Source organism: Scyliorhinus torazame, chromosome 2 (assembly GCF_047496885.1).
Source record: "Scyliorhinus torazame isolate Kashiwa2021f chromosome 2, sScyTor2.1, whole genome shotgun sequence".
Lineage (NCBI taxonomy): Eukaryota > Metazoa > Chordata > Chondrichthyes > Carcharhiniformes > Scyliorhinidae > Scyliorhinus > Scyliorhinus torazame.
The window spans coordinates 21,962,618-21,990,499 of NC_092708.1; the positions used below are offsets into that span (position 1 = coordinate 21,962,618).

Below are 27,882 nucleotides of genomic sequence, written 5' to 3' on the forward strand. Positions count from 1 at the left end.
TTCATCTAACGAAAACAGCCTCAAGTCCCTCAGCCTTTCCTCATAAGATCTTCCCTCCATACCAGGCAACGTTCTGGTAAATCTCCTCTGCACCCTTTCCAATGCTTCCACATCCTTCCTATAATGCGGCGACCAGAATTGCACGCAATACTCCAAATGCGGCCGCACCAGAGTTTTGTACAGCTGCAACATGACCTCGTGGCTCCGAAACTCAATCCCTCTACCAATAAAAGCTAACACACCATACGCCTTCTTAACAACCCTCTCAACCTGGGTGGCAACTTTCAGGGACATTTCCCATCAACCACCAACCGCTTAGTCTTCTTCCAGCGAGCCAATTTCTGATCCAAACTGCAAAATCACTCTGAATCCCATGCCTCCATATTTTCTGCAGTAGCCTACCGTGGGGAACCTTATCAAACGCTTTACTGAAATCCATATACACCACATCAACTGTTTTACCCTCATCCACCTGTTTGGTCACCTTCTCAAAGAACTCAATAAGGTTTGTGAGGCACGACCTACCCTTCACAAAACCGTGTTGACTATCTCTAATCAAATTATTCCTTTCCAGATGATTATACATCCTATCTCTTATAAACCTTTCCAAGATTTTGCCCACAACAGAAGTAAGGCTCACTGGTCTATAGTTACCGTGGTTGTCTCTATTCCCCTTCTTGAACAAGGGGACAACATTTGCTATCCTCCAGTCTTCTGGCACTATTCCTGTAGACAAAGATGACTGAAAGATCAAAGCCAAAGGCTCAACAATCTCCTCCCTAGCTTCCCAGAGAATCCTAGGATAAATCCCATCTGGCCCAGGGGACTTATCTATTTTCACACTTTCCAGAATTGCTAACACCTCCTCCTTATGAACCTCAAGCCCTTCTAGTCTAGTAGCCTGAATTTCAGTATTCTCCTCAACAACATTGTCTTTTTCCTGTGTGAATACTGACGAAAAATATTCATTTAGCACCTCTCCTACCTCCTCGGACTCCAAGCACAACTTCCCACTACTGTCCTTGACTGGCCCTACTCTTACCCTAGTCATTCATTTATTCCTGACATATCTATAGAAAGCTTCAGGGTTATCCTTGATCCTACCTGCCAAAGACTTCTCTTGTCCCCTCCTGGCTCTTCTTAGCTCTCTCTTTAGGTCCTTCCTAGCTAACTTGTAACTCTCGAGCGCCCTAACTGAACCTTCATGTCTCATCTTTACATAAGCCTCCTTCTTCCTCTTGACAAGTGTTTCGACTGCTTTAGTAAACCACGGTTCCCTTGCTCGACCACTTCCTCCCTGCCTGACAGGTACATACTTATCAAAGACACGCAGTAGCTGTTCCTTGAACAAGCTCCACATTTCCATTGTGCCCATTCCCTGCAGTTTTCCTCTCCGTCCGATGCATCCTAAGTCTTGCCTCATCGCATCATAATTGCCTTTCCCCCAGATATAACTCTTGCCCTGCGGTATATGCCTATCCCTTTCCATCACCTACTTCCAAATCTAACACCTGTCCTGGTTCATTACCCAGTACCAAATCCAATATGGCCTCGCCTCTCGTTGGCCTATCTACATACTGTGCCAGGAAACCCTCCTGCACACATTGGACAAAAATGGATCCATCTAAAGTACTCTAACTATAGCGTTTCCAGTCAATATTTGGAAAGTTAAAGTCCCCCATAACAAATACCCTGTTGCTTTCGCTCCTATCCAGAATCATCTTTGCAATCCTTTCCTCTACATCTCTGGAACTTTTCGGAGGCCTATAGAAAACCCCTAACAGGGTGACCTCTCCTTTCCTGTTTCTAACTTCAGCCCATACTACCTCAGTAGACAAGTCCTCATTAAATGTCCTCTCTGTCATCGTAATACTGTCCTTGACTAACAATGCCACCCCTCCCCCTCTTTTACCACCTTCCCTGAGCTTACTGAAATATCTAAACCCCGGCACCTGCAACAACCTTTCCTGTCCCTGCTCTATCCATGTCTCCAAAATGGCCACAACATCGAAGTCCCAGGTACCAACCCATGCCGCAAGTTCACCAACCTTATTCCGATACTCCTGGCATTGAAGAAGACACACTTTAAACCACCTTCCTGCCTGCCAGTGCACTCCTGCAACTTTGAAACCTTACTCATGACCTCACTACTCTCAACCTCCTGTATACTGGAGCTACAATTCAGCTTCCCAAGCCCCTGCTGAACTAGTTTAAACCCTCCCGAAGAGCATTAGCAAATTTCCCCCCCAGGATATTGGTACCCCTCTGGTCCAGGTGTAGACCATCCCATTTGTAGAGGTCCCACCGACCCCAGAATGAGCCCCAATTATCCAGAAATCTGAAACTTTCCCTCCTGCACCATCCCTGTAGCCACGTGTTCAACTCCTCTCTCTCCCTATTCTTCGTTTCGCTAGCACATGGCACGGGTAACAACCCAGAGATAATAACTCTGTTTGTCCTAGATCTAAGTTTCCACCCTAGCTCCCTGAGTTCCTGCCTTACATCCCTATCCCTTTTCCTACCTATGTCGTTGGTACCTATGTGGACCACGACTTGGGGCTGCTCCCCGCCCCTTTAAGGATCCCAAAACCACGAACCAAGACATCACGCACCCTGGCACCTGGGAGGCAACAAAGCAACCGCGAGTCTCTCTCGTTTCCACAGAATCTCCTATCTATCCCACTAACTATGGAGTCTCCAATGACTAATGCTCTACTCCTCTCCCCCCTTCCCTTCTGCGCAACAGGGACAGACTCTGTGCCAGAGACCTGTACCCCATGGCTTACCCCTGGTAAGCCCCCCCCGCAACAGTATCCAAAGCGGTATACTTGTTACTAAGGGGAACGACCACAGGGGATCCCTGTACTGACTGCTTCCTCCCCGCCCCTCTCACCGTCACACATCTATATTGATTCTTCGGAGTAACTACATCCCTGAAGCTTCTATCTATGACCACCTCTGCCTCCCGAATGATCCGAAGTTCATCCAGCTCCAGCTCCAGTTCCCTAACACGGTTTCTGAGGAGCTGGAGATGGGTGCACTTCCCACAGGTGAAATCAGCAGGGACACTGACGGCGTCCCTCACCTCAAACATTCTGCAGGAGGAACATTGCACTACCTTCCCTGCCATCCCCTCTAGACAAAAAAACTGTTTCCTCCCACAGTCGAAAGACATGCAGGTTAGGTGGATTGGCCATGATCAATTGCCCTTAGTGACCAAAGAAGGTTAGGAAGGGTTATTGGGTTATGGGGATAGGGTGGAAGTGAGGGTTTAAGTGGGTCGGTGCAGACTCAATGGGCCGAATGGCCTCTTTCTGCACTGTATGTTCTATCCCCCCACCACCTCTGTATTTATTTATAGCCCGTTCCATCCTAAACTTTTCCCAGTTCTGAAGAGTAGGTGAAAACCGGAACCATTAACCCCCCTCCCCCCCAGAGCACAGGAACTAGTTTCTCTCTTTCCACCTTACTGAATCTCTTTTGCCACCTCAACCACGTCACCGCTCAGACTGATGGGAATTCGCGAGTGGGAACCAGGAGCTCTAGAAAACCCGATTACCTGCAGCCCAGGCTAGTCTGCAGCAGAGTCGAGATGCCAGAGGCAAAGAGGCTGGTGGCCATGAACTGGTAGCCGTGCTGGCGGGTGGCCTGGTCCGAGGGGAGGGCATCGATGAGGAGGCAGTGGACGGTCTGGATGAGGGCCGCCTGCACCAGCAAATGCTGAGAAGAGAGAAGGATAATTACGATAACAGAATGAACAACTTATAGCATTTATATTGCACCTGTCATCTCGCGAGAACAAGCAAAGCAGTTTGCAAGAGAGCAATGAAACAAAGTTTGACAGCAGTCCACATAAGGGGTCACGAGGGCAGGTCACAGAATCAATCAGTGGTCACCACGCAGACTCTGGCGGAGAGGCTTGCGAGCTCCGACCATCTTTTAAGCAACAGATGAAAATGTTGAGGAAGAGCCCCGTTCTGAACTTGATCATGTCCCCACTGCCATCCCAAAGGAAGGGAAGATCACCCATCAACGCCAGGGCTGACCGTGACTCCGATGTCTGGAGAGGGATCATTGGGAAAACCGACTTGGGAAAAGCCAGCGAGCTCTCTTGTGGACAAAGTATGCTCAGCGTGGCCTCTTGCACCAGAAGGAACAACACAAAACCACATGGGGGTGTCCTAGATCAAAGCATTGACATCTCCTGGATGATCCCGTTGTTCAACCCTGTTACCATCCCACAGCAAACCCCAACAGTGGCTGGGATACTGGTCGGAAACCCCAATATTTTAGTTTCTTTTGTAAGACTGTGCGGAAACAATGGGCGGGATGCTCTCAGCCCGGGGCCGGGCCGGAAAATCGCCGCGACCGGCGCGAATCGCGCCACGCCGCCCCGACGGCGGGACGTGATTCCTTGGCTCCGGCGCGGCACATGCCGGGGGCCGCTCTACAGGCCCCCCCCCCCCGCCGATTCTCCGCCCGGGAAGGGCCGAGTGGCCGTACCGAAGAACCCGCGTCCCGCCAGCACTGTTCCAACCTGCTCTCAGCCGGCGGGACCGCGGCATGGAAGGGTCCGTGGGCGGCCTGTGGGAGGGGGGGGGGAGGGGGGGGGTGGTCTGACCCCGGGGGGGGGGGGGGGGGGGCCTCCGCTGTGGCCTGGCCCATGATCGGGGCCCACCAATCGGGCTCTCGGGCTGGGGGCCTCCTTTCTTCCGCGCCGGCCCCTGTAGCCCTGCACCATGTCGCGTCAGGGCCGGTGCGGAGAAGGGAGCCACTGCGCACGCGCACGGTGGCGTCGGTGCCACTGCGCACGCGCGGACCCCGCGGCGCCCAGTTGACGCCGGGATCAGCAGCTGGAGCTGCGGTAGGAGTCAGAATCGCTGCTCCTGAGGGCATGTTGACGCCATCAAGAAACGCGACGGCGTTCATGACGGCGTCAACGCTGAGCCTCAGGATCGGAGAATCCCGCCTAATATTTCACTCCAGGCGCGATTGCACAAAGAAAGAGGGATTTGGTATTTTAAAACAAAACTTTATTATTAACACAATATTAAACTCTTCAACATCACACTGGAAAATAGCTTACAGTTATCCCCGAAACAATCCTACTCAAATACCCTTAATTACTATCTCTATTCCCAATTAAACAAAAAGGAAGGAAAAGCATACAGCTCCCAATCCCTGCTATATCCCAATGGCACACAGTAATGCTTAAGAGGAGGCAGTGGCATAGTGGTATTGTCGCTGGATTAATCATTCAGAGACCCAGGGCTATGCTCCAGGGACCCGGGTTCAAATCTCGCCATAGCTGGTTTGAATTCAATGAAAATTAAAAGTCTAATGATGACCATGAAACCATTGTCATAAAAATCCCATATGGGGTTTGTTAATGTCCTTTAGGGAAGGAAATCTGCTTCCTTACTTGGTCTGGCCTACTTGCGACTCCAGGTCCACAGCAATGTGGTTGATTCCTAAATGTTCTCAGAGATAGGTAATAAATGCAGGCCCAACCAGCGATGCCCACCCCATGAATGCATTTAAAAAAAATATTTGCTCTCCAGAAAAGATTTGACTCCTGTTAGAACCCCTGCAGTCTCTGGCTGGATGTCTCCAAAAGGATTTTTCAACTGGTTTGTATCAACTTCCCCCTTGTCCTCAGACAAGTCTGCATTGCTTTAACTATTATTAATCTTTTTTAAACTGTTCTAATGTGTGAGCAATGTACTTGTGAACTCGGTACTAGCCAGATCAGAATTCAACTCAAAAATGCTTTCTTAAAATGTCTGAATACCTTAGCTCCACCCAGCAATGACATCATCTCCCCCCAGCTGAAAACAAATTAACTCCCCAGGCTGAAAACACATGGGCCGGGATTCTCCAATCCTGTGGCCAAGTTTTGACGCCTGCGTGAAAAGCGGCGTGAACCACTCCGGCATCAACGGTCCTCAATTGTCCAGTATGCTCTCCTTCCTAGGGGGCTAGGTCGGTGCTGGAGTGGTCCCCGCAGCTTCAGCCGGCGCGGCATGGCCGGCGTGATTCCGCGCATGTGCGCTCCGACCGGCGTAATTCCGCGCATGCGCGTGGGTTCCTGTCTCTGCGCCGCCCCCCGGGCAATATGGCGGAGCCCTACAGGGGCCCGGCGCGGAGGAACATAGGCCCCCATGGAACCAGCCCGCCCGCTGATCGATAGGTCCCGATCGCGGCCCAGGCCACCATGGAGGCCCCCCCCCCCAGGGTTGGATCCTCCAGTACTCCCTCCAGGACGGCCCCCGCACACTCACCTTCCAGGTCCCGCCGTGTGGGAGGTGAATAATTCACACCGGCGGGACTCGGCCAAACTCGGCGGGCACTCGGCCCGTCGAGGCACGGAAAATTGCCGGGGGGGCCGCTGTCAATGGCACGGGGTCGGAGAATCCTGGCCATTAACTCCCCAGGGACTCCCGCTAGTCAAACAACAGTGCATTAGTCCAGGCTCCTGACTCTGGCTCATTGGCTACAGGAATAGTGCCAGAGGACTGGAGGACAGCAAATGTGGTCCCTTGGTTCAAAAAGGGGAGCAGAGACAACCCCGGCAACTATAGACCGGTGAGCCTCACGTCTGTAGTGGGTAAAGTCTTGGAGGGGATTATAAGAGACAAGATTTATAATCATCTAGATAGGAATAATATGATCAGGGATAGTCAGCATGGCTTTGTGAAGGGTAGGTCATGCCTCACAAACCTTATTGAGTTCTTTGAGAAGGTGACTGAACAGGTAGATGAGGGTAGAGCAGTTGATGTGGTGTATATGGATTTCAGCAAAGCGTTTGATAAGGTTCCCCACGGTAGGCTATTGCAGAAAATACGGAGGCTGGGGATTGAGGGTGATTTAGAGATGTGGATCAGAAATTGGCTAGCTGAAAGAAGACAGAGGGTGGTGGTTGATGGGAAATGTTCAGAATGGAGTACAGTCACAAGTGGAGTACCACAAGGATCTGTTCTGGGGCCGTTGCTGTTTGCCATTTTTATCAATGACCTAGAGGAAGGCGCAGAAGGGTGGGTGAGTAAATTTGCAGACGATACTAAAGTCGGTGGTGTTGTCGATAGTGGTGAAGGATGTAGCAGGTTACAGAGGGATATAGATAAGCTGCAGAGCTGGGCTGAGAGGTGGCAAATGGAGTTTAATGTAGAGAAGTGTGAGGTGATTCACTTTGGAAGGAATAACAGGAATGCAGAATATTTGGCTAATGGTAAAGTTCTTGAAAGTGTGGATGAGCAGAGGGATCTAGGTGTCCATGTACATAGATCCCTGAAAGTTGCCACCCAGGTTGATAGGGTTGTGAAGAAGGCCTATGGAGTGTTGGCCTTTATTGGTAGAGGGATTGAGTTCCGGAGTCGGGAGGTCATGTTGCAGCTGTACAGAACTCTGGTACGGCCGCATTTGGAGTATTGCGTACAGTTCTGGTCACCGCATTATAGGAAGGATGTGGAGGCTTTGGAGCGGGTGCAGAGGAGATTTACCAGGATGTTGCCTGGTATGGAGGGAAAATCTTATGAGGAAAGGCTGATGGACTTGAGGTTGTTTTCGTTGGAGAGAAGAAGGTTAAGAGGAGACTTAATAGAGGCATGCAAAATGATCAGGGGGTTGGATAGGGTGGACAGTGAGAGCCTTCTCCCGCGGATGGAAATGGCTGGCACGAGGGGACATAACTTTAAACTGAGGGGTAATAGATATAGGACAGAGGTCAGAGGTAGGTTCTTTACGCAAAGAGTAGTGAGGCCGTGGAATGCCCTACCTGCTACAGTAGTGAACTCGCCAACATTGAGGGCATTTAAAAGTTTATTGGATAAACATATGGATGATAATGGCATAGTGTAGGTTAGATGGCTTTTGTTTCGGTGCAACATCGTGGGCCGAAGGGCCTGTACTGCGCTGTATTGTTCTATGTTCTATGGTCAATTTCACCCCTGCCTCCTAAAAGCTTCTGCTCTTGAAAAACAAGATTCTTTTGAAAACGTGACCACTGCAGTCAAACCCACTGTAACCCAGGCTATTAACCCTTAAGTTGCCACATGTTTATGATCCAGAAAATCTAAAATCCTGCATTGATCACAGCTCGAAGTATTCAGTGCTGTCTGTGTCACTCGATCCATGCGGGGGTTTGATGTCTGCTGGACAATCTGAGCAATGAGAACTCCCGTCTCTCTCTCTCTCTCTCTCTCTCTATACAGATGTTGTCAGTCCTGCTGAGATTGTCCAGGTTTTGTCTCAGATTCCAGCATCTGCAGTAATTTCCTTTTATCATTGACTTGTTGAAATGACGATGAACACTCACCCAGCACCAAGACACCTCCACAAGGCCCAACGGTCCAAGAGGAAGAGGAGGATCAACGTCTCAGCTCTGAAGCAGCTCCACGAGAGGAATTCAAAATGCAGCTCATGACGAATCAGGAAAACATTCACACGTCCAACTTAATTCCGGAAAGCGGATCAAATAAAGCCGACTGCGCCAGACTCACGTGTCCAGACCACCGGGTTTGATTACCAGGCTTACCCAGCCTGGCGTACATGTGACGTCAGGCCCCCAGCAACGAGGTTGCCTCTTAACAAGGCAAGGCCAGAGGGACTCGAAACCCGCGAGCGGAGGGACTCGAATCCCCCCCGAGCGTGGAGACCCGGGATAGCGATATGGCGGGGTTCCTCAGCCTGGAGCGAATAAAGTTCGCCTTGAGAGGGTCCTTGATGGGGTTCTCCCGGCGGTGGCAACAGTTCCTTGTGGAGCAGTAAGTGTCAGCAGCAGCAGCATCAAGAACAAACAAAGAACAAAGAAATGTACAGCACAGGAACAGGCCCTTCGGCCCTCCAAGCCCGTGCCGACCATGCTGCCCGACTAAACTAAAATCTTCTACACTTCCTGGGTCCATATCCCTCCATTCCATCCTATTCATGGATTTGTCAAGATGCCCCTTAAATGTCACTATCGTCCCTGCTTCCACCACCTCCTCCAGTAGCGGGTTCCAGGCACCCACTACCCTCTGTGTAAAAAAACTTGCCTCGTACATCTCCTCTAAACCTTGCCCCTCGCACCGTAAACCTATGCCCCCTAGCAATTGACCCCCGGGGAAAAGCCTCTGACTATCCACTCTGTCTATGCCCCTCATAATTTTGTAGACCTTCCTGGGGGGGGGGGGGGGGGGGGGGGGGGGGGGGTGTCAGGTGGGTGGGGGGGTTCTGTTGATACAATGTGAGTTGGGCATGGAGACAAAACCCACCTTGTTCTGTTTAAAAAAAAAACATTTCTGTTTTGTAATTAGTTTTATTGTATGCTTTGGGCTATGCTTATTGTTATTTTTTATTACCATCTGTATTTCTATTTTTGTTGTGTAAAAACGCTGATTGGCAAAACTTTTATAAAACATTTATTTTTAAAAAAACAAGGCAAGGCCAGAAAACCGCTCAGTTCAGGGGCGATTAGGGATTGGCAATACCTAGCCAGTGATGCCCATATTCCTGGAACAAATTCCGAGCGCAAAAACAAGCAGCCTTCATTGCCCGTCAGGAATCCAAGATCCCAAGTCCAGGAAGCAACATTCAAACAGCTCAAGGCTGGTAGCCAGGGATAAATCTGGAAGATAAAGGTCATGTGGTAGGAAGGGAGAGCCCGAGAGATTCCAACAATATGCTGACCATCATAAGGCAGCACGGTAGCACAGGACAGCTCGGTAGCACAGTGGTTAGCACAGTTGCATCACAGCTCCAGGGTCCCAGATTCAATTCCCGGCTTGGGTCACTGTCTGTGCGGAGTCTGCACGTTCTCCCCGCGCCTGCGTGGGTTTCCTCCGGGTGCTCCGGTTTCCTCCCACAGTCGAAAGACGTGCAGGTCAGGTGGATTGGCCATGATAAATTGCCCTCAGTGTCCAAAATGGTTGGGTGGGGTTACTGGGTTGCGGGGATAGGGTGGAGGTGTGGGCTTGGGCAGGGGGCTCTTTCCAAGGGCCGGTGCAGACTCGATGGGCCAAATGGCCTCCTTCTGCACTGTAGATTCTATGATTCTATGATGATCGTGATACGCAAAGCATTTCTGACGCCACCGGGGCCATCTACAGACATTCAACAGGTCAATGGACAACCGCTCACAGGATGGCGCTTCTCTTCTTACAGATGACAGTACCATCCATCAATGCTGGAACGGACATTTTCAATAATTCCTCAACCCTGAATCCATAGTGTCAGCTCATACTCTCCAGGCGACTCCCCAGTAGCCTGTGGTAGAATCCATGAGTGAATCACGGGAGAGCTGCAACACACAATCAAAGGGATGAGAATCAACAAACCTCGCAGCCCCAATGGTATCCCAGCTGAGGTATGCAAAACCGGCGGGGATTTTTCTCACGTCAAAGCTCAATGCGCTCGAATGTGACAATTTTAACTATCCTTGAGATGGGAGGGGGATCATGCTGTGGAAACTGATAAGGTTTTCCGCTCTTGTCCATAGCAGGGAAAATCCTGACACACATGCTCCCGAATCGCCCACTTCCTGCGGCTGAGGCAATCTTTGAAGAGACACGGTGTGGCTTTGGTCCTTTCAGAGTAACCTTGGGCACGGACTTTGGTGCCAGACAAATCCACGGAAAATGGCGAGAACGACACCAGGAACATTTCATCGCATCTTCGGCCTGACCAAAGCATCTGACTCAATGAATCACAAAGTTCCGTGGATTTTGCTCCAATGGTTTGGATGTCCAAGAAACGTCATCAGAATCCTGCAACTGCTTCATGACAATATGACGGCGATGGTCTTGTGTGGGAGATCTGAAGCAGACACCTTCAAAATCGAGAGCAGGGGCAAGCAAGGCTGTGTGAGTGTCCTTATTCTAGTTACAATCTAATCAAGGATCAACTGTCCTCTGATGTCAGCATTTAATACCGTCTAGATCAAAAACTCCCTAACCTCAGTCACCTCTGTGCTAAAACCACCATAGACCTCATGATCGACAGTTTCGGGGTGACTGCAGTGCTGTTGCCTCGGCCTGTCCTTGAGTGTTGTCAAAACAAAACTTACACCAGCCCAGACCTGATCAACCAAACTTTCCACCTCCCGTATATGTTGAAGGAGAGACGCTGGAAAATGTTGAACACTTCCCCTTCCTTGGCCTCTCTCAAAAGGCCTCCGTGGATGAGGGGATCCAGAACTGGATCAGCTGCCCCAGAGCAGCCTTTTCCAAACTGCAGCAGCGAGTGTTCGACAACGTAGACCTCCGCAGGTGAGTGAAAGTCCCGGTGTACGGAGCGGTTATCATCACCGCACTCCCGTGCTGCCGTGAGAGCCGGACTGCGTATCAGCGACGCACAAGAGCACTGGAGAAATTCCACCAGCAATGCCTCCGCCATATCCTTCGGATTCAATGGGATGTGGTAACACCAGGTATTGCAGTACCTGAGAGGTGAATGACCATTGGCTAGACCGCGGGGTCTACCATTGTCAATGTACATAGCCCCGCCCCGAGAGGCGGGGTATAAGAACCGATGCCGTCCCCGCAGCCTTCACTTCTGTAACATCACTGCTGGGTACAGTTGTATCTGATTAAAGCTGAATCGATATGACTCCTCGTGGTCTCAAGAGTATTGATTGTGCATCATGGGACAAACGTTGAACAAACTCTGGTGTCCTTCTTGAAGCCAGCTCCACAAACATTCAGGCAAAACCCCTGAAAAATCAGCTACGATGGACTGGACACTGAGTCCAGGACCATCTCCTCCTCCCAGATCCTGTTTTCTCGGCTCTCGAGTGACCATCATTCCAGGGAGGACAAAGAAGCCACATGACGCACTGCAGCATTGACATTAAAGACTGGGAGGAGTTTGCTACCAATCGGTCAGAATGGCCACTGATGTGTTAGGCAGGTAGGTTCGATGTGGACTGCACTCGATGCAGGGAAACTAGAAACAGACGTCTAACACTGGAGAAGATCCAACACTGTTTTATTCAATGATAGAACTGATATACATATTCAGCTGTGGGTCAACACTATACTGAACTGACTGGGGACCTTGTAGTAGCCTGACCAGACTTACTAGCTCGTGGACTCTGACTGCCTCAGTGGCTGGGTCCCGAGAGAGGAACTCGTGCCGGTCCTTTGGCGCTGGCTGGAGCTGCGGGAACCATTCCCGCATCAACCTAGTCACCGTGAAAGTGGAGAATTCCTCACTTTCTTTTTTTTAAATTTAGAGTACCCAATTCATTTTTCCAATTAAGGGGCAATTTAGCGTGGCCAATCCACCTAGCTTGCCCATTTTTGGGTTGTGGGGGCGAAACCCACGCAAACACGAGGAGAATGTGCAAACTCCACAGGGACAGTGACCCAGAGCCGGGATCGAACCTGGGACCTTGGCGCCGTGAGGCGACAGGAATTCCTCACTTTCGGGGGGCCGTTGACGCCGGAGTGGTTGGCGCCGGTTTTCACGCCGGCTTGGGGACATAGCCCCATTATTGTAGAATCCCGCCCCAGAAATCAGTCGCAGATACACCCGCCACATCCTCCAGGCACTCCTTCCCCACTATCCAGGGTGTCCAACTCTTATGAAATAAAATAAGGGGCACTTCGACCCATGGGATTGAGGTTGGGGGGGGGAGGGGGTTCCATGAGAGTGGGGAGGGGGTAGCGGTTGTGTGGCTGGTACACGTTCAAAAGGGAGGTTTAAGGTCAACAAAACTCTCAACCCCCCCCCCCTTGCTGAGTCACAGCATTATCGCCTCTCTGCTGGCCCACTCGAATCACTCACACTCACCTGGAGAGTCCCGGGATCCGTCTCCCACAGGACAAAGGCGTCCAGTCAAAATAAGGGACAATCACTTAAAATAAGGGACAGATGGCCACCCTATTGCCATCACGCTCACTCAGGGGGTCTCCTGGAACTCCGCCCCAGTTAAAGAGATTGTGAAGTTGGCATATTGTTGTCAAATCGCAATGCATTCACTGACGTCCTTAGGCAATCCGGTCTATGGGTGACTCCAGGTTGACCCTATCTGCCCTCTCGAGTGACCTCGCAACACACCCAGTTGTATCACCGCCTACTGTGGCCAACTTGAATTTATGTGGCACCTTTTCTACTTTAAGGACATCCCCAAATTACTTCAAGACCATTGAGGTCATTTGAAAGGTTGTCACGGTTAAGATGTGGGAAACTCATTCAGGAAATAAGAACATAATAAATCGGAGCAGGAGTAGACCATTCGGCCCATTTATGAACAGTTCTGCCATTCATAGAATCATAGAATTTACATGCAGAAGAAGACCATTTGGCCCGCCATTCAATACGATCCTGGCTGATCTTGAGATTCAACTCTACTTTCCCGCTCGTTCCCCTTTTCCTTAATTCCCCGGGAGACCAAAAATCGGGAGACCAAGGGAACTCTGCGGGAACGCTCGGGGGGGCGGCCTGTCGGGGGGGGGGGGGGGGGGGTAGGGGGGCTCCTTCACCGGGGGGGGGGGTGTGCCTCCGATGGGGTCTGGCCCGCAATCGGGGCCCACAGGTCGGTGGGCCCGGCCTGTTAATTTGTGCACAGCAAGATCCCGCGAGCGAGGGGTAAGCGATAAATGCTGATCTTTTCAGCAGCGCCTGTATCCTGAGCATAAATATTTTCTTTTGAATCACACAATCTATCCGGTTGCCTGCACACCGGCCAGCCCCGGATTGCTGCGTTACAGATCTACTCAAGCATGAAGTGAAACGTCATTCAGTAATCACGGGGTCAATTATTACAAGCCGGCCGGGTAAACAGGTCAATGAGGAAATACGGACACCCTGAAGACAAGGGCCGAATTTTCCAGCCTTACTGCTGGCGCGATTTTCCGGTCCCGCCAATGGTGACTCCTCGAGGGGCAGGCGGACAACGCAAAATGGCGTTGACATTGGCGAGACCGGTAGGTCCCACTGCCCGTCAATGGTGAGCCACCCAATCAAATAAGCAATCGCAGCCTTACAATCAACAACAGCAACCTGCATTTGCATAGCACCTGCCATGTAGGACACAAACGTTGCACAGCTCTTTATAGGAGCAGTTTCTAAGGAAATCTGGCCATGTGAGGAGTTGTTGGGCGCGATTCTAACCTCGCGCTGTGGGGACAGCGCCAAAATGGGGGTCACGCTGGACGCCGAAGGGAGCAGGAAGCTCCTAGCCCACGGCATCAGAAGGGGTCGGGTTCACGTCCTAGCTGGGCCTGAATCAGATTTGCATATTTAAATGAGCCTGGAAGCTCATTTAAATACACTCCGCCTGCTCAAGGCCAGAGTCTCGTGATTCCCGGGAGTCTCCGTCCCCGCCAGCATGGCCTGAAGCCGGCGGGAACCATTGCTGGTCTCCATGCTGGAGGTTTCGGAGGTCATTGGAGCCACCCGAGTGTTCGGGGAGAGGGTAGGGAACTGCCCCCTGGGCCCCTCGTAGTGCCACGGTGCCAGACTGGAATTGCCTGGGTGCCACGGGGGGAGGTGCCAGGATGCGAAGGGGCATTGCCAAGGGACGGGGCCTGTTAGGGGGAATGGTCGTGAAAGGGGGGATTGAGGGAGGGAGCATGAAGTGGGGTCTAAGGAAGGGGGCATGAAAATGGGGGAGCCTGAAAGGGGAGGGGAGGGGCATGGTGGGGAGGGCCTGAAAGGGGGAGGGCCTGAAAAGAGAGGGGTAGGGGGGTGCTGGATGGGGGATTCTGTAAAGGGGAGGGACCTGAAGGAGGGGGTTCGGCGCCTGGCACGGTTCGCGTTTTCGGCCTCTCCTGCGATTCACCAGCGTCGTTTCGCGCCGAACGATCGCGCCCGTGGTCACTTATTGGGAGAATTCCGGCCATTCGGAGAGGTGACCTGGGAGTTTAAGGAGTGCCTTAAACGAGAAAGAGGAAGGTAGTGGAGAGGTTTAGTCAGGGAACTCCAGAGCTCAGGCCCCAGGCAGCTGAAGGCACGGCTGCCAGTGGTGGAGCGATGGGAATCGAGGAGGCGCGCACGGCTTTGCTCTGCCACTTTAACACTTTCCTACCTGCACAGCGAACAAAGGGCTGAGGATCCAGGGAGGCCGTCGGTGGAAAGGGTACCTGGCGACCTCAACCTTCCTCTTGGGGCCTTGCTCTGTGCTTTGTTTTCTCCCCATGGCTCCCGGATGATCATCAATCCCCTTCCTCACACCTCGCCCGAGGCTGACATTGTTTGGCTCCTTCAGGCTTCTTCCTTGGCTTGTGTTACTCGCAAGGCTGAGTGTGAGAGATGAATAGAGAATGGGTGGACAGAGAGAGAGAGAGAGACAAATGACCTCTTGAGCAGCCCGATGAAGTCTGCTTGACCTTTGCCTCCTCAGTGTGCAGTTGATTGGAATTAGTCAGGAATAAATTTAACATTAACCCAGGTGATCCAACTGGATAACCTCTGCTTATTTTAATGGTCATTAGAGACATCCCTACTTTGCATTTTATAGTCGGATTAACTGTATCAGGATTACAGCCAAGTAAAGAACATTGTTCCTGGTCGGGCCTCTGTTGTTAATCCATCCGCCTTATCCTGGTTTCCAAAGTTATCTGCAACCTGGGGATTGGGTGAGATTTGAGTGTAAACTGATTACAGACTTTTGTCACTGCCTCAGACCAAACAACAATGGCAACTTCCATTTATATAGGGCGTGATTCAGCGGACAAAGTTAAAGGCTGCTGAGCGGCAGGTTTAGCGGGGGGCTTTCTGGCGCTGAAAGACCCCGCTATTCAACGGCACTTTACTGCCTTTTTGGCCTCAGGAAGTCCCTGTCGAGGCCACTCTTGAAGTCATTTCCTGCTCGCCATTGCAAGAAGACCTCTCCCGGATCAGGGCGCCAGGGCATCCCCGGTATTTCAACTCCCACCATGACCTCAGGACCCCATTTCACCCACATGACCTCTTCTGAGGTCCTCGAGCCCCCTTTCACCTCACCTCTTATCGGAGGCCCCTCCCCCTCCCAAGGCCCGACCCCTGGCACAGACAACCTGGACATAGATACACAGAAGATAGGAGCAGGAGGAGGCCTTTTGGCCCGGCGAGCCTGCTCTGACATTTCATAGAATCATAGAATTTACAGAGCAGAAGGAGGCCATTCGGCCCATCGAGTCTGCATTGGCCCTTGGAAAGAGCACCCTACCCAAGCCCACACCTTCACTCTATCCCCGTTACACAGTAACCTCACCCACCTTTTTTTGTTTGGACACTAAGGGCAATTTAGCATGGCCAATCCACCTAACCTGCACATCTTTGGACTGTGGGAGGAAACCGGAGCACCTGGCGGAAACCCAAGCAGACACGGGGAGAACGTGCAGACTCCCCATCGACAGTAACCCAAGCCGGGAATCGAACCTGGGACCCTGGAGCTCTGAAACAACTGTGCTTGCCACTATGCTAGGGCAGCACAGTAGCATAGTGATCATGGCTGATCATCCAACTCAATAGCCTAATCTTGCTTTCTCCCCATATCCTTTGATCCCATTCTCCCCAAGTGCTATATCTAGCTGCCTCTTGAAAATATTCAATGTTTTAGCATCAACTACTTCCTGTGGTAATTAATTCCACAGGCTCACCACTCTTTGGGTGAAGAAATGTCTCCTTATCTCTGTCCGAAATGGTTTACCCTGAATCCTCAGACTGTGACCCCTGGTTCTGGAGACACACCATCATTGGTAACATCTTCCCTGCCTCTACCCTATCTAGTCCTGTTAGAATTTTATAAGTCTCTGTGAGATTCCCCCCTCATTCTTCTGAACTCCAGCGAGAACAATCCCAACCTCGTCAATCTCTCCTCATATGACAGTCCCGCCATCCCTGGAATCAGTCTGGTAAACCTTCGCTGCACTCCCTCGAGAGCAAGAACATCCTTCCTCAGAGAAGGAGACCAAAACTGCACACAATATTCTTTTTTTTTAAAGTAGAGTACCCAATTATATATATTTTTCCAATTAACAAAGAACAAAGAACAAAGAAATGTACAGCACAGGAACAGGCCCTTCGGCCCTCCAAGCCCGTGCCGACCATGCTGCCCGACTAAACTACAATCTTCTACACTTCCTGGGTCCGTATCCTTCTATTCCCATCCTATTCATGTATTTGTCAAGATGCCCCTTAAATGTCCCTATCGTCCCTGCTTCCACCACCTCCTCCGGTAGCGAGTTCCAGGCACCCACTACCCTCTGCGTAAAAAACTTGCCTCGTACATCTACTCTAAACCTTGCCCCTCTCACCTTAAACCTATGCCCCCTCGTAATTGACCCCTCTACCCTGGGGAAAAGCCTCTGACTATCCACTCTGTCTATGCCCCTCATAATTTTGTAGACCTCTATCAGGTCTCCCCTCAACCTCCTTCGTTCCAGTGAGAACAAACCGAGTTTATTCAACCGCTCCTCATAGCTAATGCCCTCCATACCAGGCAACATTCTGGTAAATCTCTTCTGCACCCTCTCTAAAGCCTCCACATCCTTCTGGTAGTGTGGCGACCAGAATTGAACACTATACGCCAAGTGTGGCCTAACTAAGGTTCTATACAGCTGCAACATGACTTGCCAATTCTTATACTCAATGCCCCGGCCAATGAAGGCAAGCATGCCGTATGCCTTCTTGACTACCTTCTCCACCTGCGTTGCCCCTTTCAATGACCTGTGGACCTGTACTCCTAGATCTCTTTGACTTTCAATACTCTTGAGGGTTCTACCATTCACTGTATATTCCCTACCTGCATTAGACCTTCCAAAATGCATTACCTCACATTTGTCCGGATTAAACTCCATCTGCCATCTCTCCGCCCAAGTCTCCAGACAATCTAAGTCCTGCTGTATCCTCCGACAGTCCTCATCGCTATCCGCAATTCCACCAACCTTTGTGTCGTCTGCAAACTTACTAATCAGACCAGTTACATTTTCCTCCAAATCATTTATATATACTACAAAGAGCAAAGGTCCCAGCACTGATCCCTGTGGAACACCACTGGTCACAATTAGAAAAGCATCCCTCCATTGCTACTCTCTGCCTTCTATGGCCTAGCCAGTTCTGTATCCACCTTGCCAGCTCACCCCTGATCCCGTGTGACTTTACCTTTTGTACTAGTCTACCATGAGGGACCTTGTCAAAGGCCTTACTGAAGTCCATATAGACAACATCCACTGCCCTACCTGCATCAATCACCTTAGTGACCTCCTCGAAAAACTCTATCAAGTTAGTGAGACACGACCTCCCCTTCACAAAACCGTGCTGCCTCTCACTAATACGTCCTTTTGCTTCCAAATGGGAGTAGATCCTGTCTCGAAGAATTCTCTCCAGTAATTTCCCTACCACTGAAGTAAGGCTCACCGGCCTGTAGTTCCCGGGATTATCCTTGCTACCCTTCTTAAACAGAGGAACAACATTGGCTATTCTCCAGTCCTCCGGGACATCCCCTGAAGACAGCGAGGATCCAAAGATTTCTGTCAAGGCCTCAGCAATTTCCTCTCCAGCCTCCTTTGTTGATTCCCAAATTTCTTTCTCCGTCAGTCTGGCCTCAATAAAAGTTGAGATGGATTTGCACGTAAAAAGAAGTTATTTATTTAGCTTGCAAGCTTGATTCATCTTACAGAAACATAAGAGACATCAGTCTCCTACACTCCAGAAAGCGAATGAACAAAGAGACAAAGGGATCTCTGCAAATCAATTCAAATGGTATCAAGTTTCACATACTCGACGCCCATAGGTCAGCCTATATCCCTCCTGACCTGTTTGATCTATTCTGATTGGCTCACTTCCAATCCCTTTCTCTGGCCCCTATCAATGCAGCATCACTCTCATAGACACACCTCTTCCTGCTTTTTCCATGCGGTCTCAATCCCTTTGTCTCTATCTGCCAGAATCAAAGTGGCTTATTTCTACATTACATTAACTAGTATCTCTAAAGTAACTATTTTATATCACATTCGTCATTCCCTCCTTTTATCATTCCATGATAACCGAACTACCCATCCATAGCTACGGTTCCTCATCTAAAAAGATCCGTCGCTGCATTTCCAATTCCTGTCTTCGCCCCCCTTCATCTGCCTCACCCTCATGGATTTTAACAGTTAAATTTTTTTTTCGGTGATTGGGGCGGTGATCTGATCCAGTGCACCCCGCATTCTACCCATCACACATTTAAGGATGGCCAGGCCCACAAAGATGCAGCCGATAGCTACCACTTGATACATGGCCATATTTATCAACCAGTCCTTCCATCCTCCAAATCCCCAGTTACCCCAAGAGCCAGGATCCTGCATCCCGTCCAAGTGATCCCGTATGCGATCCATAAATTTAGTGATGTTAGCGGTCAAGTCCTGAACTCCCATGATACACTTGCCCTGTACTATGGCGCATACCCCACCCTCACGGGCCAGAAGATAGTCAAGAGCATACCGGTTCTGCATTGCAAACAACCGTAGCTGAGACAACTCCTTAGTTATTGCCCCGAGGGCTCCCAAGGTTTCATTTCCCAAGATGGTAAGGCCGCAAATAAAATAATTCCGATCACTGACTACTACCCGGGTTTTCCTCAGTTTGGCCTTTAATTAACTTAAGTGTATCTCCCGGTAACCTACGTTCTAGCTGTACTTCCCTTCTCATACGCCCCATCCTCTCTCTAGTCCCTTTCTCTTTCTCATAGCCTCTTCCTACACTCTTCTGACAGCCTGATTTTACCTTTATTGTACCACTCTTAACACATCCAAAATCAAATTTACATGTATTCCAAAACAAGGCAATGTCCATATAATGTTCCCTTCCCATCGCCGGGACCGGTGCAACTGCTTCATGACTCCTGCATTCTCCTTAACTTTGATGACCTTCCATGAGTCGATACCATGTCCTCGTATATGGGGGCAGCGAAGAACATCACCTTTGCATAGGTGATGTATCCTTGTAGATTGGTTGGGGCTACACAGATACATAATATTCCCCTTTTCCATGTCCATCGCCAATAACACGCCAAGCGAAGTGAGGCCAAATATCAGACAGACGATGCGTAGCCACTCCATCATGCTCCACACCTGTAAAATAGCACTGGAGAAGGGAGGCAGGTTAGTATCCGACCTTTTACAGTAGTGGAGAGGGACTCAATTTACAGTGATGTAGGTGGACCCAAGCACTTCGCCCCTCCACTTTAACTGCTGTGGGGGTGGTAAGGAGAACTTGGAAGGGCCCGTCCCATCGCGGCTCCGACCCCTTCCTAGTCCAATTTTTGACCATGACATAACTACCGGGCTGAACTGAAAGTGAGCTAGGTACTGGGGGCAATGGCTGGTGAGCCGCGCGGACTTGGCCATGGAGTTCCTTGAGCACTTGCGTGAGGGCTAGAACATAGGTGGTCATTTCTTCAGTCATCTGATGAAACTGAACCAGTCTGGGAACCTGCAGGCTCCAGGGAGTTCTAAGAGGCCTGCCATAAAGAATCTCGGCGGGAGAGAGCCGGGCCGGTCCCGCAGGTGTAACCCGCAGCTGGAAGAGGGCAACGGGGAGCAACTTAAGCCATGTCAGTCCCGTGTCTGCTCTTAATTTAGCCAATTTAGTTTTGAGGGTCTGATTGTGTCTCTCAACCAACCCGGCCGCCTGCGGTCTGTAAGCAAAGTGTAACTGCTGGCGTATGTCCAACTGGGAGCAAAACTCCTTGTTAATTTGTCCAATAAAATGAGGCCCATTATCAGAACTTAACTGAGCTGGTATACCGTACCGGGGAATGATTTCCCTCATCAAGACTTTAACCACAGTAGCAGCTTTATTATCGATAGTCGGATACACCTCAACCCATCTGCTGAACACATCCACAATGACCAAAACATATTTGTAACATTGACACCTTTCCAACTCAATGTAATCCATTTGGAGCGTCTCAAAGGGACCACTGGGCAACGGGGTTTGCCCCATCCCACAAGGGATACCTTTTCCGGTGTTATATTGCTGACAAATCAAACACCGATTACTGATACTTTGGGCCAACCCCTGCATTTTAGGGTGCCACCAAGTGTCCAGCAACAAATCACTAGTCCCTCGAGCCCCACAATGAGTTGCAAAGTGTACACATTCAATGACCCATAAAGCCAGCACATCAGACATACAAGTCTGATGTGCAGGCGTGGTCCATAAAGAGGAAACAGAATCATATGTACAACCTAACCGTTTCCACATTTGTTTATCACTCTCAGGAGCGTCCTCCTGTAACCTTATGACGTCTTGGATGGTTGGCATTGACTTGTCAAAAGCAGACATATTTATAGTAGATCGTTTAGTCTGACTTAACATCTTAGGCACCATCACTTGCTGAATTTGTGCGGCTGTGCGCGCTGCACGATCTGCTCGTTCATTACCAACGTCAACTGGGGTTGTACCATTCGTGTGGGCAGCGCATTTAATAACGGAAATCTGCGCTGGCATAAGGAGGGCCTGCAGTAGGTCATTAACTAAACCCCGGTTGGATATTTCTGTGCCTGCCGAGGTAAGGAATCCCCTATTCTTCCAGGGTTGTCCGAAGTCATGAACTACCCCGAAAGCATATCGGGAGTCAGTGTAGATATTTACCCGGTGATCTCCCCCAAGTACACATGCACGGGTGAGGGCAAAAAGTTCGGCTTGTTGTGCTCAGTAAGGGGTCTGGAAAGCTGCCGCTTCTAAAATCAGACCATCCTGATCTATGATTGCATAACCGGACAGTCTCTGGCCAGTGGAGCTTACTAATGCACTGCCATCAACATACATAATCATGTCAGGTTGTTCTAACGGAATATCACTCAGATCGTCCCTTATTGTTGTAGTTTCCTGAATCAAGGCTAAACAGTCGTGACCAGGCGCGTCTTCATGGACAGGGGGACCGCTAAGAAAACAGGCTGGATTGATAGTGGTACAGTATTTAAATGTCAGACGTGGATTGTTCAAAAGGTATATCTCATACCTATTCTGACGAGCTGCGGTAAGATGCTGAGTCTGCAGTTGCCTCAGTAGTGCGATGACCGAGTGGGAGCTATACACCGTAATATCCTGTTGGAGGGTGAGAGCATGTAATGGCTATGCGATGGCATTGATTGAACGTAAATCCTGTACTAATCGGTACTGGTCTGGTTTGGCTGGTTTAGGCACAGCAAGTATGGGGGTGTTACATTCTGATTGGCAAGGCACCAAAATACCCTGTTTCAACAGCTCTTGAATTAATTTATCTATTGATGGAGCAGCTTGAGATTTCAGGGGGTATTGTCGAATGGAAGGTAGCTTTACATGATCCTTAATCATCACCTTAATAGGTGTAACATTTGTCTTTCCCACTTGTGATGGGTATTCCGCCCAGACCTGTGGATTGACATATTCCAACACATCATGTCCCCTGTGATGCTGCAGTCGAGTGTTAATCGTTTCAGGGACCTCAAAATATTTTATGGTAGTGCCGTCCGGCATGACTTGAAGTGCGTAGTCTGTTGGATCTGAATGATCCACTGCCCTCCTGACCATTCGCCCCATATCCCTGGCATGGTACTGGTCATGGACCTGACGTGTAATATGAGGGCTTACCGAAGCTGACTGTGGCCATAAATGTGGTGATATTGTAACAAAATCAGCTGTACCTTCTTTTCCCGTGACTGTGGCTGTAACCTTGACTGGCCATTCGGTCTCAAGTAATGGCCGGTATTTGTCCTCCAACTCCCTGTTTCGTCCAGTTCTGTCATAGGCCAGAGTAACGTGATGCAGTGACTGTTCAACGTCTAACGTCCACCACTGGGGGGGTGATAGAAATATAGCACTGTTGTCTCATCCTCCTCTTCGCTGATCCACCCACCCAAAGTCACTATATTGGGGCTCCTGCTGGTAAACTACCATTTCTGCCGCTTGTTGGGGTCGCAGATCATCCTTTTTCATTACATACTCAGTCTTAACCTTTGTAACTGAGCCTCCTTCTTGGCCTACACCCTCCTTCCAGTAAAATCTGACTGCCCTTGCCATCTGGGAAGGGTCGTTCTCTGTCCAATTCATGTTATTACATTTCACAGCAGTAACCACAGAAGGTGGTAGGCAATGCATTAACATAGCACAGTATTGAGGGGAATTCTGACCATTTTGATACAGCAAATCGCCTGACTGCCCCCGGTAGATTTCATTAAAACGCTCCAGAAATTCCTCTGGCTCTTCAGTCTTCCTAGGTTTTAGGTCTAAGATAACAGAAAGATTTATGGGCCTTTGAAATGTGCTATTCAACGCATTCAAGATCTGTGTCCTTCTTTTCTCTATTTGCTCCTTTTTTTTTTAAACTTAAAAATGTTTGAAAATTCAAATTGAATTACTGCAACTTGCAAGCTTAGCTCTGATCTCAACTCAGAACTAAATTTACAATTTGCTTCACACAAACTTGTATAACATTTACAACTTAATTATTTCTTTATCTTAACAATTTTTCTTTTAACAAGTTTTTTTTCTTTTACATACACATAAGTATTAGCAAAATCAACTATCAGCTCCAGATTGACACTTTTTAAAATGGTGTCCATGATCTTCTTTAAGTTTCTATTAATCTCCAGATAAAATGAGATAAACCTTATTTCAAGTAAGTAAAACTTAAGATTCTGGCAATTTCAATCAATTGCTTTCGAAAATAATAACTTTTATCAAAGAGGTGGAGAAACCCACTGGTTTCCTTTAATTAATTCAAAACGTAACTTTGCTGGAGTTCACTGACTCAAAGGAAAGGTATCCGATTACACTAGCGACTGGCGCTGTTATCTCAAGGCCTGAGTGAGAAGCACTGTCTGGCATGACTTTGCCTGCTGCTGTTAACCCTTTGAGAGACTTCTGCTTCAACCAATCTGCAGCATTCCCCACAATCTCAACTAGCCCTCGGAACTGTGTTTTTCGCCAATACAGTCCAAGGAGACAATTTTAGCTTAATCAACTATATTTTTAACACACAGACATATAGAGGTGAACCATTTTCAATTTCAAATGTTACATCTACCTCTCATAACGTAACCCAACCGAATTAACTCACAAATAAAGTTGAACCATTTATATTTTAAATGTTACATCAACAATACAGCCTACCCCAGCCGAATTAACTCACAAATAAAGTTGAACCATTTATATTTTAAATGTTACATCAACAATACAGCCTACCCCAGCCGAATTAACTCACAAATAAAGTTGAACCATTTATATTTTAAATGTTACATCAACAATACAGCCTACCCCAGCCGAATTAACTCACAAATAAAGTCCCATCAATTAAAATGCTAATCCCAAGACTGACCTGTGATTTCGTCGAGGCGGTCTTTCTGTGCCAACCGCGAGTGACCAGACTAATCAGACGATAAGAAGAGGGGAACAATCAATGCGCGGTCGTTTTCCAGTTCTACATTGAGGGCCCTTTGTTCCCCATCCTCCTGTTCATAATCAGTCTAATTCTGATTTCGCAGTTGGATCAGGATCGCCCTGAGAAATCCTGGTTTTCGGCACCAAATGTTGATTCCCAAATTTCTTTCTCCGTCAGTCTGGCCTCAATAAAAGTTGAGATGGATTTGCACGTAAAAAGAAGTTATTTATTTAGCTTGCAAGCTTGATTCATCTTACAGAAACATAAGAGACACCCAGTCTCCTACACTCCAGAAAGCGAATGAACAAAGAGACAAAGGGATCTCTGCAAATCAATTCAAATGGTATCAAGTTTCACATGCTCGACGCCCATAGGTCAGCCTATATCCCTCCTGACCTGTTTGATATATTCTGATTGGCTCACTTCCAATCCCTTTCTCTGGCCCCTATCAATGCAGCATCACTCTCATAAACACACCTCTTCCTGCTTTTTCCATGCGGTCTCAATCCCTTTGTCTCTATCTGCCAGAATCAAAGTGGCTTATTTCTACATTACATTAACTAGTATCTCTAAAGTAACTATTTTATATCACATTCATCACCTTCAGTATTCTGGGGTAGATCCCATCAGGCCCTGGGGACTTATCTACCTTAATATTTTTTAAGACACCCAACACCTCGTCTTTTTGGATCACAATGTGACCCAGGCTATCTACACCCCCTTCTCCAGACTCAACATCTACCAATTCAATCTCTTTGGTGAATACTGATGCAAAGTATTCATTTAGTACCTTGCCCATTTCCTCTGGCTTCACACATAGATTCCCTTGCCTATCCTTCAGTGGGCCAACCCTTTCCCTGGCTACCCTCTTGCTTTTTATGTACGTGTAAAAAGCCTTGGGACTTTCCTTAACCCTATTTGCCAATGACTTTTCGTGACCCCTTCTAGCCCTCCTGACTCCTTGCTTAAGTTCCTTCCTACTTTCCTTATATTCCACGCAGGCTTCGTCTGTTCCCAGCCTTTTAGCCCTGACAAATGCCTCCTTTTTCTTTTTGACGAGGCCTACAATATCACTCGTCATCCAAGGTTCCCGAAAATTGCCATATTTATCCTTCTTCCTCACAGGAACATGCCGGTCCTGTATTCCTTTCAACTGCCACTTGAAAGCCTCCCACATGTCAGATGTTGATTTGCCCTCAAACATCCGCCCCCAATCTATGTTCTTCAGTTCCCGCCTAATATTGTTATAATTAGCCTTCCCCCAATTTAGCACATTCATCCTCGGACCACTCTTATCCTTGTCCACCAGTACTTTAAAACTTACTGAATTGTGGTCACTGTTACCGAAATGCTCCCCTAATGAAACATCTACCACCTGGCTGGGCTCATTCCCCAATACCAGGTCCAGTACCGCCCCTTCCCTAGTTGGACTGTCTACATATTGTTTTAAGAAGCCCTCCTGGATGCTCCTTACAAACTCCGCCTCGTCTAGGCCCCTGGCACTAAGTGAGTCCCAGTCAATATTGGGGAAGTTGAAGTCTCCCATCACCACAACCCTGTTGTTCTTACTCTTTTCCAAAATCTGTCTACCTATCTGCTCCTCTATCTCCCGCTGGCTGTTGGGAGGCCTGTAGTATACCCCCAACATTGTGACTGCACCCTTCTTATTCCTGATCTCTACCCATATAGCCTCACTGCCCTCTGAGGTGTCCTCTCGCAGTACAGCTGTGATATTCTCCCGAACAAGTAGCGCAACCCCGCCTCCCCTTTTACATCCCCCTCTATCCCGCCTGAAACATCTAAATCCTGGAACGTTTAGCTGCCAATCCTGCCCTTCCCTCAACCAGGTCTCTGTAATGGCAACAACATCATAGTTCCAAGTACTAATCCAAGCTCTAAGTTCATCTGCCTTACCTGTAATGCTCCTTGCATTAAAACATATGCACTTCAGGCCACCAGACCCGCTGTGTTCAGCAACTTCTCCCTGTCTGCTCTGCCTCAGAGCCACACTGTCCCTATTCCCTAGTTCACCCTCAATGCTCTCACCTTCTGACCTATTGCTCCCGTGCCCACCCCCCTGCCATACTAGTTAAGGGGCAATTTAGCGTGGCCAATCCACCTGCCTTGCCCATCTTTGGGCTGTGGGGGTGAAACCCACACAGACACGGGGAGAAAGTGCAAACTCCACGCGGACAGTGACCCAGGGCTGGTATTCGAACCCACGCCCTCAGTGCCGTAGGCAGCAATGCTAACCACTGTGCTGCCCGCGCACACAATATTCTAGGTGTGGCCTCACCAGCCTGGCAGTGCACCCTTTAGCCTGGCAGTGCCACCTAGGCACCCTGGCAGTGCCAGGCTAGCTATTGGAGCTTAAATTTAGTGAACAAAATATGGAATTGAAAGCTCGTGACCATGCACGGCAACTATTGTCTGTCAGCATAAAAAACATTTGTTTCACTGATGACCTTTAGGAAAGGGAATCTTCCCTGTTTACTTCTCCAGATTTCCCACTTTTCTCGCCATCTGACGAGGTGCATCTATATGAAATGAAATGAAAAAGAAAATCGCTTATTGTCACAAGTAGGCTTCAATGAAGTTACTGTGAAAAGCCCCTAGTCGCCACATTCCGGCGCCTGTTCGGGGAGGCTGTTACGGGAATTGAACCGTGCTGCTGGCCTGATCTGCTTTCAAAGCCAGCGATTTAGCCCTGTGCTAAACAGCCCCTTCCTGCAGTCTGGAGCTTTCCTCCTCACCGTCCTCGTCGCCAAACAGTTCAGCGTAAACCACACTCCAGCAAAACGGTGGAGCCCAAATCTGATCTCCGCCTTACCCGGACTGGCCTGCGTGTGACTCCAAACGCACGGCGACCTTGTTAACTTTCCTCTGAGACGGCCGACCAAGCCACTCAGCTCGGGGGCAATCGGAGATGAACAACAGATGTTGGCTTTCCCAGCGACGCGCAGATCCCACTAAATAATTTTTTTAAATGACATTGTGCTTCCTCGATGGGTAGCGTTTGGAGAGCTGGGAGAGTTGCTGCAGGGTCTCCCGTAGATCATACTATCTGCAGTCACAGTGTGTCGGTGGGGGTGGAGGGCCCTGTGCCTGGCAGCAGGGTCACTGATGAAAAGAATTGCTCCCTCCTAGATGGTGTTGAGGTTATTAAGTCTTGTTCCAGCTGCTCTCACCCAGTCTGCTGTTGGGTTCTCCATCAGTATTGATGGTTTGAGACTTTGCGAGTAATGGCGAGACTTTAAAGGATGATGATTGTTTCGGCCAATGTTCGCTCCATTTAAGTGCTTTAATTAGTTCATCTTATCGGGCTTAGTGTAATATCCAATATCACCCCCCCCCCTCCTCATATTCGTATCATTTGAAGACCTGCCCAGTTTGGATTCCATATTGAGGTTACCAATTTTGAAATCCGCACTATTGCCCAATAACCGGTTATATCAATTCGAGGCTCGTAATCTGAGAAAATCACAGAGAGTTAATGACACAGAAAGAGGCCATTCAGTCCATTGTGTCCGTGCTGGTCAAAGATGAGCCAGACAACCTGATCCCTTCTT

General features: G+C 49.2%; 1 protein-coding gene across 3 annotated transcripts in view; it reads right to left on the reverse strand.

Annotated features, from left to right (window-relative positions):
* The window catches only part of slc23a3 (solute carrier family 23 member 3), a 98,202-nt gene extending 82,912 nt beyond the window's left edge, over nucleotides 1–15,290 (reverse strand). Inside the window, exons 1-2 of one of the 3 annotated variants that reach the window (XM_072469393.1) lie at nucleotides 15,008–15,285; nucleotides 3,560–3,720 (exon numbers count right to left, since the gene is read on the reverse strand). In XM_072469393.1, the coding sequence (XP_072325494.1) occupies nucleotides 3,560–3,720; nucleotides 15,008–15,118 (272 nt within the window). In that variant the 5' untranslated portion in view covers nucleotides 15,119–15,285. Of the gene's footprint in view, nucleotides 1–3,559; nucleotides 3,721–15,007 lie in introns of all 3 variants that reach the window. The other 2 variants (XM_072469385.1, XM_072469402.1) reach the window with 2 other exon arrangements.
* Nucleotides 15,291–27,882: the final 12,592 nt, after the last annotated feature.